A 10,948-nucleotide genomic window follows, 5' to 3' on the forward strand; every position below is an offset into this window, starting at 1 on the left:
TATAGTGTGGCCCTGCAGGTACAGGAATTCCTATCCTAGACCAGAAGGGTTTGGTGCCCTTCATCACCCTGAAACATTTGCCAAGGCCCAGAATAGGTCTGTTGACCTTTGAATCACACCATTCCCTTCCCTTTTCTTCCCTTCTGCTCATTACCAGCACTTTGGTCTGGTGCTCATCATTAGGTGTCACCACTGCTTCCTGGCTGGATGCCACGCTGCCACTGTCTACCCTGAGCCCAAGATTTGTGGCCTCACCAGATCCAAGAAAGCTAGAAAGTCACCTTAGCCATTACCTTGTCTTTGATTATATTCACCTTGGTAGGACAGGTTTTTGTGAGGAAGCCAGTATTGTGCATGGCATGTAAGAGGCTGAAATTGGGCCTTGCTGCAATAGCACCTAGAATGGCTAATTTCAGACAAATGTCACCATGGTTCTATGGATGTAGGTAGGCAGCAGTCCCAATTATTAAAAATGGTCACAGAGACATGGCACAGGTGAAGACATCTGGAGAGTCACTAAAAGCAAGACCTGGAGATTGTTGGTTTGAAATTCAGTTTCTGAGGCCAGGCTCGATGGCTCATGCCCACAGTCTCAGTGCTTTGGGAGGCCAAAGCAGGAGAGTCTCTTGAGGCCAGGAGTTCATGAGTCTATAGCTATGCAGGAGGATCGAACCGAAGAGTTCAAGGCTGTAGTGAGCTATGATCACACCACTGCATTCTGAGCCTGGGTGACAGAGCAAGACCTTGATTTAAAAAAAGAAATTCAGGGGCCGGGCGCCGTGGCTCACGCCTATAATCCTAGCACTTTGGGAGGCTGAGGTGGGAAGACACGTCAAGAGTTTAAGGCCAGCCTGGGCAACATACTGAGTCCTCGTTTCTACAAAATATACAAAAATTGGCCAGGTGCGGTGGCTCACGCCTGTAGTCCCAGCACTTTGGGAGGCCAAGGCGGGCGGATCACGAGGTCAGGAGTTTGAGACCAGCCTGGCCAACATGGTGAAACCCTGTTTCTACTAAAGATACAAAAAATTAGCTGGGCGTGGTGGCATGCGCCTGTAGTCCCATCTACTCGGTAGGCAGAGGCAGGAAAATCTCTTGAACCCGGGAGACGGAGGTTGCAGTGAGCCGAGATCGCACCATTGCACTCCAGCCAGGGCGAGACTCCGTCTCAATAAATAAATAAACAAACAAATAAATAAATAAATAAATAAAAATTAGCCAGGCGTGGTGCCGCGTGCCTGTAGTTCCAGCTACTCGGAGGATCGCTTGAGCCGAGCGGTGATCGTGCCACTGCACTCCAGCCTGCGCGACAGCGCAAGACCCTGTCTCAAAACAAAGCAAAAGAAAAAAAAATTCTTGGTAACTGAGCACTGCTTGTCCAGCCCATTGAGTTTCTGTAGACAAATTGTAGGAACTGGCACAGCAAACTGGCCACAAAGACGTTAGGGGCGTGGACACCAGCTGCTTGAGCTGCCTGCTGTCCAAGACTCCCGTATGTCATCGCGCAGCGTGGGATTTTGCGGCTTCCTGACAGCCCAGGCTGTCGCTTGACTTGATCTTGGGTTTCACCAAGCCACGAAGGACTTGGTCCCTTCTCTCCTATCCCAAGGGCATTAAGCCTGTCTGGATGAAGTAGGAGAGGAAAGATTTACACGCAGTTCCCAACTTTACGTGACGTGACTAGGGAGGGAATTGACGGTCGCACCGTCTACCTAGCCCAAACGGGGTCACAGCAGGACAAGGAAGTAGCAGATCTCCCAGATGCGGTCTCTTCGCTCCGCTCCACCCGCACCAGCAGCGGCCCACCCACCTCTCCTGTAAGAGGAAGAACGTCCCGGAGACACTTCCGGCCCCGCCCCCCGAGGCGGAAGCGGAGTGCCAGGCTACTCCTCCCGCAGTGTGGGTGGTTCCGAGGCTGACTACCCTGCGGCGGTGCGGCTCGCAGTCCTTCTCAGCATGGACCGCACTTGTGAGGAGAGGCCCGCTGAGGATGGGAGCGACGAAGAGGACCCAGACTCCATGGAAGCCCCAACCCGGATCCGGGACACTCCGGAAGACATCGTGCTGGAAGCTCCTGCTAGTGGGCTGGCGTTCCATCCGGCCCGTGATCTACTGGCTGCAGGGGACGTGGACGGGGACGTATTCGTGTGAGAGCGGGGCAGGGCCGGGGGCGCCGGGTCTGGAAGCTTCCCGGGGGTGGACCTGGGAACAGGAGAGAGGAGAGAAAGTTGCAGGGAGACAAATTTTGCAAGATTCTTTGGGTCCAATTCATTCAGTAACATTCGGCTCTTCTATCACACCAATCTGTTGAAAGAACTGGAATGTCGTGACAGAGCCCAGATACCATAGTAGGACAAAAAGCCCTTTAAGGCCTTGTTATTTCCCACCGATTATTATTTATTTACTTACCTATTTATTTTTGAGACGGAGTCTCGCTCTGTCGCCGAGGCTGGAGTGCAGTGGCGCGATCTGGGCTCACTGCAACCTCCCCCCTCCGGGTTCAAGCAGTTCTCTTCCTCAGCCTCCCAAGTAGCTGGGATTATAAGCGCCCGCCACCACGCCCGGCTAATTTGTTTTGTATTTGTAGTAGAGACGGGGTTTCACCATCTTGGCCAGGCTGGTCTTGAACTCCTGACCTCGTGATCCACCTGCCTTCCTCCCAGAGTGCTGGGATTACAGGCGTAAACCACCGTGCCCGGACTCCTACCGGATTATTATATTGTGCCCGAGACAGGCTCAGCAGGCCCTTTTAAGTGATTTTTCAAACCACAAATCTTGGCTCACGCCTGTAATACCCGCACTTTGGGAGGCCGAGGTGGGCGGGTCACCTGAGGTTGGAGCTAGAGACCAGCCTGTTCAACATGGTGAAACCCCGTCTCTACTAAAAATACAAAAATTAGCCCGGTGTGGTGGCGCGGGCCTGTAATCCCAGCTACACGGGAGGCTGAGGCAGAAGAATCACTTGGATTCGGGCGGTGGAGGTTGCAGTGAGCCAAGATCGTGCCACTGCACTCCAGCTTGGACAATAGAGTGAGACACTCCCTTGATTAAAACCCTTCAATGGTCTGCTTTTAGGATTTAGTACAAATTTCTCAATCCTGCCTTCAACGCCCTGACCATCTGTGCTCATTCATCCATACCTTTTAAAAATACGTCTTGGGCCAGGCATGGTGGCTCATGCCTGTAATCCCAGCACTTTGGGAGACCAAGGTGGGGTATCACCTGAGGTCAGGAGTTAGAGACCAGCCTGGCCAACATGGTGAAATCCTGTCTCTACTAAAAATAGAAAAATTAACTGGGTGTGGTGGCGGGCACCTGTAATCCCAGCTTCTCGGGAGGCTGAGGCAGGAGAATCGCTTGAACCAGGGAGGCGGAGGTGGCAGTGAGCCGAGATCGTGCCATTGCACTCCAGCCTGGGCAACAAGAGCAAAACTCCATCTCAAAAAAAAAAAAAAAAAAATCTTGAAACCTCAGCCCATTTGCATGTGCTATTCTGTCTGGAAAACTCCTTTCCCCTCACTTTTACCTACTATCTCTGAGTTTCCAGGATCTCTTCCCTCTTCCTCTCTCCCCAGACTAAAATTGGTTACCTGTTAGATGCTGCCATGGCACCAGGTGCCATGGTACCTTTCCCTTACTAATGAATGGTTGGTAACCATATGTCCATTTGTGTAATTATTTGAATGCTGTCTCCTTCACTAATGTTTCTCAAACGTCTTTGACCTTGCCTCACAGAGAAATACCTTTTACATTATATATGATGCTCTGTGATACAATTTCTGATTTTATTCTATTTGTACATGTACACAAAATGCTGATTGTAGCTTACTAGTCCGTTATATGACTAGAATGTGAAAAAACACTGTTCTGGAGTGTAATCTGTCATCGGTTTTGTTCTCTATTTTATCTCCAACCTCTAGTCTAGGGTAGATGCTCAATACATGTTTGATTTTGAACAAAAGATACAGGTTAGAGGCAGTGGAAAAGTTGAAGATGTTATGCTTATCAGATTTACTTAATGAATTTAAACCTCAACCCCTCATTAGCTGTAATGGCCTTGAGCGTGTTAACTTCTGTATTTTCATCTTTGAAAGGGGGAATTATACCTACCCTTGCAGAGGGGACAAGTTTGCAGTACAGCGCCTAAGCAGCTCTTCAACAAATGTAGGTTCCCTTCTACTACTATCCATATTTATGGTGCCAGGCACTTGGGAGTTGCCCTAGACATCCACCTTTCTTCACATTCCACACAACTTTGTTGCTTCCCTTGTCTTAAAAAAGGTTCTGGAGGAAAATTCTTGGTTCTCCCCTTTTCCACCCTCAGCCGTGACTATTGTGAGAAGGTTCCTTTTCCGAGGATTAAATTCAAACTTCTGCTTGGCTCATGTGGTCTCATGCCCACCCCAGCCCATCTTTCTAGATTCAGTCATGCTACTCTCCTGCTACAAGGAACCCTCCTCATTCCTTATCTCTGCTGCCTCCAGTATCTGGCCCTTGCTCTCCGCCAGGCAAATTCTACTCTTGTATGATCCAACCCACATGTCACCACCTTAGCTTTCCAGGGCTCTCTTCTCCCTTCCCAAGTATTCATTCAATTTGTGAATGTTTATTAAGCTACTTTTTCATGTTCAGCACTGGGACAGAGAAAATGAGCAGGCTCAGTTCTGCCTACCTGGAACTCACTGGCAATTAAGCATGTATTCATTCTGCGCTTTTTGAGGATCTGCTCTGAGGCAGGCACTTGGGGGTATTCCGTAAACAGTACTCACCTAAGTTGTTTACAGGCTGGTGCCTCTCCCCCACCTCCATTTTGATCTTGCCTCTTTTTCAGCACGTACTCTCAATGTACTGTAATTAATTGTGGCTTTCTCTAGCTCCTGCAGACCTGAAGTGCAAGAGCCTGCTCTACCTTACTGATTTTTAGATTTCTAACTTCTGGGGCTGGTCTTTTGTCATTGATGTAACAAATATCTCCTCCACAGTGGTCCAGACCCAATCTTTGTCCAGGCTGGGGCTTTCAAAGATGATAAAGAGGGGTTGGGTGGAATCACAAAGAAATCTTGCGCAAATATACCTTGAACTAATATATATTGAAAAAAGCAAGACCTAACATTTCAAACTCACTGAAAATGGAGAAATGAGATGGTAAACTTTTGGGGCTTAGCGGTGTAGAAGCAGGAACTCTTAGGTAGGTGGGAAGGCTGCTCTGTCTAGTTGGTCTCTGCACTCAGTGCAACCCAGGCTGGGTCTGGAGTCATTTACCCTCCTTCCCCTCTCCCCAGCTTTTCCTACTCTTGCCAAGAGGGAGAAACCAAGGAGCTCTGGTCATCGGGTCACCATCTCAAGGCCTGCCGAGCTGTGGCCTTCTCTGAAGATGGGCAGAGTGAGTACTGGGGAAGACAACCAGCAATGTGGTGGAAGGGAGCAGTGAGCAGCACCATGACCTGGGCACCTTTTCCCCAGAGCTCATTACTGTCTCCAAGGACAAAGCCATCCATGTTCTAGATGTGGAGCAGGGCCAACTGGAAAGACGTGTTTCCAAGGCTCATGGGTAAGGAGAGCAGCCAATTCTGTGTATGTGCATGGAGGTGAAGGGTAAGGACCAGGAGGTCCCCACTGGGACAGAGATGCTCCAAGAAGTTCTACATCTGTGTCTCTAGTGCCCCCATCAACAGTCTTCTGCTGGTGGATGAGAATGTTCTGGCCACTGGGGATGACACAGGTGGTATCCGTCTCTGGGACCAGCGGAAGGAGGGCCCCTTAATGGATATGAGGCAACATGAAGAGTACATCGCAGACATGGCTCTGGATCCAGCCAAAAAGCTGCTGCTGACAGCCAGGTACAACTTCAAAGCTGCCTTGCCTCCCCTCCCCTCCCTGTGTGAAATGTCTTCCTCAAATAGACCTTGTGTCTAAGCCTACTGCTCTACTCTCTACAGCGGGGATGGCTGCCTTGGCGTCTTCAACATTAAGAGGCGTCGGTTTGAGCTGCTCTCAGAACCTCAGTCTGGGGACCTGACCTCTGTCACTCTCATGAAAGTACAGCTGGTTATGGTGGGATGGAGGGGTGTGTGCTGGGGGCTTAGTCTGAGGCAGCTTCCACATTGTTTTCCCTATTTCCCTGCAGTGGGGGAAGAAGGTAGCCTGTGGCTCCAGTGAAGGTACCATCTACCTCTTCAATTGGAATGGCTTTGGGGCCACAAGTGACCGCTTTGCCCTGAGAGCTGAATCTATCGACTGCATGGTTCCAGTCACCGAGAGTCTGCTGTGTACTGGCTCCACTGATGGAGTCATCAGGTGAGGGAAGCCTGGACAGCCCTTAGGTCACAGGAAGGGCAGACCCAGATAGCCAGTACTCAACACTGTTCTTTCCCTGCCCAGGGCTGTGAACATCCTACCGAACCGAGTGGTGGGCAGTGTGGGCCAGCACACTGGGGAGCCTGTGGAGGAGCTGGCCCTCTCCCACTGTGGCCGCTTCCTGGCCAGTAGTGGCCATGACCAGCGCCTCAAGTTTTGGGACATGGCCCAGCTGCGAGCTGTGGTGGTGGATGACTACCGTCGGCGCAAAAAAAAGGGAGGACCACTGCGGGCTCTGAGCAGCAAGACTTGGAGCACCGATGACTTCTTCGCAGGATTGAGGGAAGAGGGAGAAGACTCCATGGCTCAGGAAGAAAAGGAGGAGACTGGGGATGACAGTGACTGAAGGAATGAATTGAATCTTGAGACGGGTCCTCACCAGGCAAGAGTCTTGCTTATTGGGCTGCATCCCCAGAGAGGATATGAATTATTATTTTTTGAAAAGACAGGGTTTTGCCGTCGTCCAGGCTGGAGTGCGCTGGCTTGATCTTGGCTCACTGCAGCCTCAATGTCCCCAGGCTCAGATTGTCCTTCCACCTTAGCCTCTGGAGTAGCTGGGACTACAGGTGTGCACTACCACACCAGGCCAATTTTTGTTTTTTTTGTTTTTTTTGGTAGAAACGGGTCTGTTTTGCCCAGGCTGGTCTTCAACTCCTGGACTCAAATGATCCACCTGCCTCTGCTTCCCAAAGTGCTGGGATTACAGGAACGAGCCACCACACCTGGCCAAAAAAATTTATATTTTTTGAGACAAGGTCTCATTCTGTCACCCAGGCTGGAGTACAGTGGGTTGATCATGGCTCACTGCATCCTTGACTTCCTGGGCTCAAGTGATCCACCTCAGCCTGCCTGGTAGCTGAGACTTAACAGGCATCTGCCACCATGCTTGACTAATTTTTGTGGTTTTTTTTTTTTTTTTGGTAGAGACCAGGGGTTTCACTATGTTGACCAAGCTGGTCTTGGAACTCCTGGGCTCAAGTGATCCTCCTGCCTTGGCCTCCCAAAATGCTGGGATTACAGGCATGAGCCACTGTGCCTGGCTGGATATGAAATTTTTTTTTTTTTTTTTTTTTGAGACAGGGTTTCGCTCTTGTTGCCAGGGCTGGAGTGCAATGGCGTGATCTTGGCTCACTGCAACCTCCGCCTCCCGGGTTCAAGCAATTCTCCTGCCTCAGCCTCCCAAGTAGCTGGGATTACAGGTGTCTGCCACCATGCCAGGCTAATTTTTGTATTTTCAGTAGAGACGGGGTTTCTCCATGCTGGCCAGGCTGGTCTCGAACTCCTGACCTCAGGTGATCCACCCGCCTCAGCCTCCCAAAGTGCTGGGATTACAGGCAAAAGCCAACACACCCGGCCTGGATATGAATTTATAATACCCTACAGTGCAGCACAAGAAGATGCACTCAAAGCACTGATGTGAGGAAGTACTTGCCCCGTAGCAGCTATTCACTCTACCAGTGTAAACAAACTCTAAGCTAGGGCAAGACAGCACAGACACAAGTATATACTAACCAGGGGTTTAATATAAATACAACCAGCATAGAAAGACCCAAAACTATACAGAAACCAAAACCAGAATGCCATGTGGTGGAGGCAAAGGGCAGAATTTCTGACCCCTTTGGCTCAGCTGCCCTTCCCCACAAATAAAAACCAACAAAGAGGACAAATCAGGACAATAAAGAAGATTCATGCTAAGCTGTGGCAGAGGGGGGAAGGTATGATCGGGTGGGGGTGGGACAAGGAACGGCCATGGAAGATCACTGGGTCAGGTTGGACCCTGGGCTGGGAGGGGGAGGGCAAGGCCCCTCACCACAACTTAACCCAAACCTAAGCTGCCCCCAGGTGCCATAGGTCCCTGTCCCAGCGGCGAGGCTGATGGGCCTGGGCCCATGCCCCTCCCCACCTTTGGGGGTCAGAAAGTGGCCACCCAGGCCTGCTGGGATGGGGCCTGACACAGGCTCTGCATGCCCATTCAGGGTGCCTGTGGAGAAAGAATGGAGTCACTGTTTAACCATGGTACCTGCCTCAGCCCCAGCAGACCACAGGAGGTTGGCCCCAGACTCACTGAGTGCCTGCAGCAGCCGTACAGACACAGCATCCTTGGCCACCTCATGCCCATCCCGGCCATCTAGGGTCAGCACAACCCAGATGAGGCCGCTGAAGGGCACCGGATGCCCAGGAATCACCACCTGGTACCAGAAGCGGTGCCAGCCAGCAGGTCCTATGCCCAAACACTTGGTGAGGAACACAGGGCTGCCCAGCTTCATTCGTTGGCACAGCAACTGCAGGGTAGCCCGAGCCCCTTGGAACCCTAACTTGTCCCTTGCCAAAGCCAACTGGCTGCCCTCTGGCTGTGGGGACCGCAAGAAGGGACCCACAAGCTGCTGGCGAAGTCGCTGCTTCAGGTCTGGCTTGAGCCACTCCACAGCCACCTGCTCTCCACAGAGGTGTGACTGCCCTGTAGGAAAAATGCAAAGACAAGGGCAGGTCTAAACCCTGGGCCCAAGCCTCCAGGTTGTGAGCCCTTTGGAGCTACACAGTCCTGTAATTTGTAGCCTTCCCATTTCCTGGTAGTGTGACCATGGGTAAGAAAAGACAATGAAGCCTTCAGCCTCCATTATTTGCAAAGGGAGTATATAACACACTGCTACCTTACAAGTTTCCTTGGAGAAGTACTGGTTAATTGCAGGCTTTGTCTGCCTCATAACCATCATAATGGCTAATCTTTACTGGGAAAACTTGCTGTAAGTCAGTCAGTGTGCTAAGTACCGTACACCCATTATGTTACTTAATTCTCCTAACAGTCTGAGGAAACAGATTCTATAGTAGTAAAAAGCTCAGTTGGATTCCCTTGAGCAAATCAATTTCTCTAACAGTTTCCTCATAGCTTGAGGGTCCTGTGCCTATTTTGCGGTGTGGGAGTGGGGGAAGGTTGAGAATTAAGTCAGGAGGTAATGCTCGGAAAGTGTCACAAATTTAGGTAAGCGGTGGTGGTAGCACCATTGGAAGTTTTAAAAATCTGAGATCAAATAGTAAAAGGTTGCAAATTCTGGCATGTTTGACTCTAAGATCTTGTAACTTTAACAGCTATGCTCAGTATAAAGTGCCGGGCAGAACGCGTTTGGCCCCAACCAGCACCCCCGCCCCAGCCTACCTTCCACCAGGGCCTTTTTGGCCATGGCAGCGGCCCGGTGCGAGCTGAATTTGAGCACAGCGATCTGCCCGGGCGCCGGTCCGGGGCTGGGCAGCAGCCGCGCCTCCTGCAAGCCGGGACCCAGCGGCTGCAGCGCGAGCAGCAGCGCGCTGCGGGTCAGATTCGGCGGCAGGCCGTCAACGCTCAGCTCACACTTCTCGGTGCTGCGGCACACGAGCAGCGGGCAGGACGGCCGCAGCGGGTGGTTGTGCAGCGTGGCGATGGCGGCCTGCGCGCCGCGCCGCGAGCTGTAGCGGGCATAGGCGAAGCCGCGGTTCAGGCCGCTGAAGGTCATCATCAGGCGGAACTCGTAGAGGCGGCCCACGCGCTGGAACAGCGGGATAAGCTGGTGCTCGTACACGTCCTGAGGCAGCCGCCCGATGAACACCTCTGACCCAGCTGGCGGCGGGCTGCCCACCCAGCCTGTGGGAAGGGGGTATGCAAGGCCACCGTCAGGCGACGCTTTCGAATTCTGAGCCCACGGACCCAGCGCGCGGGGGTGGGAGGCGATGTGAACAAAGGTCTGTGAAATGGGTTTACACCCGTACCCTGGGTGGTTGGCATAATTAGGTGACTGCGCTAACGAGGGGGCTGGCACAGAGTAGGTACACCTTGAGATTGGCCCCCTCCCTCGACGGGGCGGGTGGACGTGGAGCTACAGTTCCTCCTTTGCTGGGGGGTATAAATCCGGGTAGTTCGCAGTTTCTGACAGTGAAGGCTCGGAGCAGCCCCTCCCCCAAAGGGGGCTGGTGTAGCCGGACAGGCGGAGGGGCTGGGACTACCGTACCTGGGGGTGGCCCGCCATACTTCCTCTGCCCGTTCACCTGCACCAGGCGGATGCCTGTCTCCCTGACCCACGCCTCCAGCGCCGCCTTGTTCTCTGGATTCACCCTCTCACACCACAGCTGAGAGGGAAAGGAAGGTTGGAATGGCGGATCGCCAAGCGCGCCCCCACCTCTCCTGTGGTACTGGGGTCCCTAAAGCCGACCCCCGCTCCGGCGGGGCTCGCCGGCCCCCAAGTCGCCAGCCGCTTACCTCACAATCCCGCTTGGACTGCATGGCTCTCCAGCTGGCCCCCTCGTACCCTCTTTATAACCTCCTCCCCACCGGCCTCTGGAAGCTTCCCTACCCCTCCACCCCGCAAGCTCTCATTGGCTCTGAGCGCGACCCCGCCTCCCAGGGGGGTGGAGGTATCCACTGCACGTGCGCCGCCCGGGCTTCGCTCAGACCTTCAGGTGAAAGCTGCAAAGTCGCGGGTGCGTATGTACGGGGGCTGCCTCCCGAGGAGGAGCTCCCAAGCCGCAGGGTGGACGCTGGAGACAAGAACCTCAGGGTCACAAGTTTACTGTTTTTCTCCCTTTTCCATCCCTACATTGGTCTGCTGGGGAAGGCGGGGCT

At 52.6% G+C, this 10,948-nt stretch overlaps 2 protein-coding genes across 2 annotated transcripts; one reads left to right on the forward strand and one right to left on the reverse strand.

The window, feature by feature from the left end:
• Nucleotides 1–1,851: 1,851 nt before the first annotated feature.
• WDR55 (WD repeat domain 55) lies at nucleotides 1,852–9,412 on the forward strand. The gene is made up of 8 exons (XM_024356755.3): nucleotides 1,852–2,147; nucleotides 5,283–5,383; nucleotides 5,464–5,551; nucleotides 5,661–5,840; nucleotides 5,940–6,039; nucleotides 6,128–6,297; nucleotides 6,382–6,739; nucleotides 8,334–9,412. The coding sequence occupies exons 1-7, from the start codon at nucleotides 1,957–1,959 to the stop codon at nucleotides 6,701–6,703; spliced, it is 1,152 nt and encodes a 383-aa protein (XP_024212523.2). The 5' UTR covers nucleotides 1,852–1,956; the 3' UTR covers nucleotides 6,704–6,739; nucleotides 8,334–9,412.
• On the reverse strand, nucleotides 7,861–10,709 carry DND1 (DND microRNA-mediated repression inhibitor 1). Its single transcript, XM_517978.7, has 4 exons — nucleotides 10,586–10,709; nucleotides 10,338–10,455; nucleotides 9,512–9,973; nucleotides 7,861–8,815 (listed from the first exon to the last, which is right to left on the reverse strand). The coding sequence occupies exons 1-4, from the start codon at nucleotides 10,607–10,609 to the stop codon at nucleotides 8,358–8,360; spliced, it is 1,062 nt and encodes a 353-aa protein (XP_517978.2). The 5' UTR covers nucleotides 10,610–10,709; the 3' UTR covers nucleotides 7,861–8,357.
• Between the last annotated feature and the right edge of the window lie 239 nt (nucleotides 10,710–10,948).

Source organism: Pan troglodytes, chromosome 4 (assembly GCF_028858775.2).
Source record: "Pan troglodytes isolate AG18354 chromosome 4, NHGRI_mPanTro3-v2.0_pri, whole genome shotgun sequence".
In the NCBI taxonomy this organism is placed as follows: domain Eukaryota; kingdom Metazoa; phylum Chordata; class Mammalia; order Primates; family Hominidae; genus Pan; species Pan troglodytes.

Coding starts and splice junctions, on each gene's coding strand:
- WDR55 (XM_024356755.3), top strand. CDS start 1,957: ATGGACCGCACTTGTGAGGAGAGGCCCGCTGAGGATGGGAGCGACGAA. Junction 5,384..5,463: donor CTTCTCTGAAGATGGGCAGA/GTGAGTACTGGG, acceptor CCTTTTCCCCAG/AGCTCATTACTGTCTCCAAG. Junction 6,040..6,127: donor CCTCTGTCACTCTCATGAAA/GTACAGCTGGTT, acceptor ATTTCCCTGCAG/TGGGGGAAGAAGGTAGCCTG.
- DND1 (XM_517978.7), bottom strand. CDS start 10,609: ATGCAGTCCAAGCGGGATTGTGAG. Junction 10,456..10,585: donor AGTCCAAGCGGGATTGTGAG/GTAAGCGGCTGG, acceptor TTTCCCTCTCAG/CTGTGGTGTGAGAGGGTGAA. Junction 8,816..9,511: donor CAAAAAGGCCCTGGTGGAAG/GTAGGCTGGGGC, acceptor TTTTTCCTACAG/GGCAGTCACACCTCTGTGGA.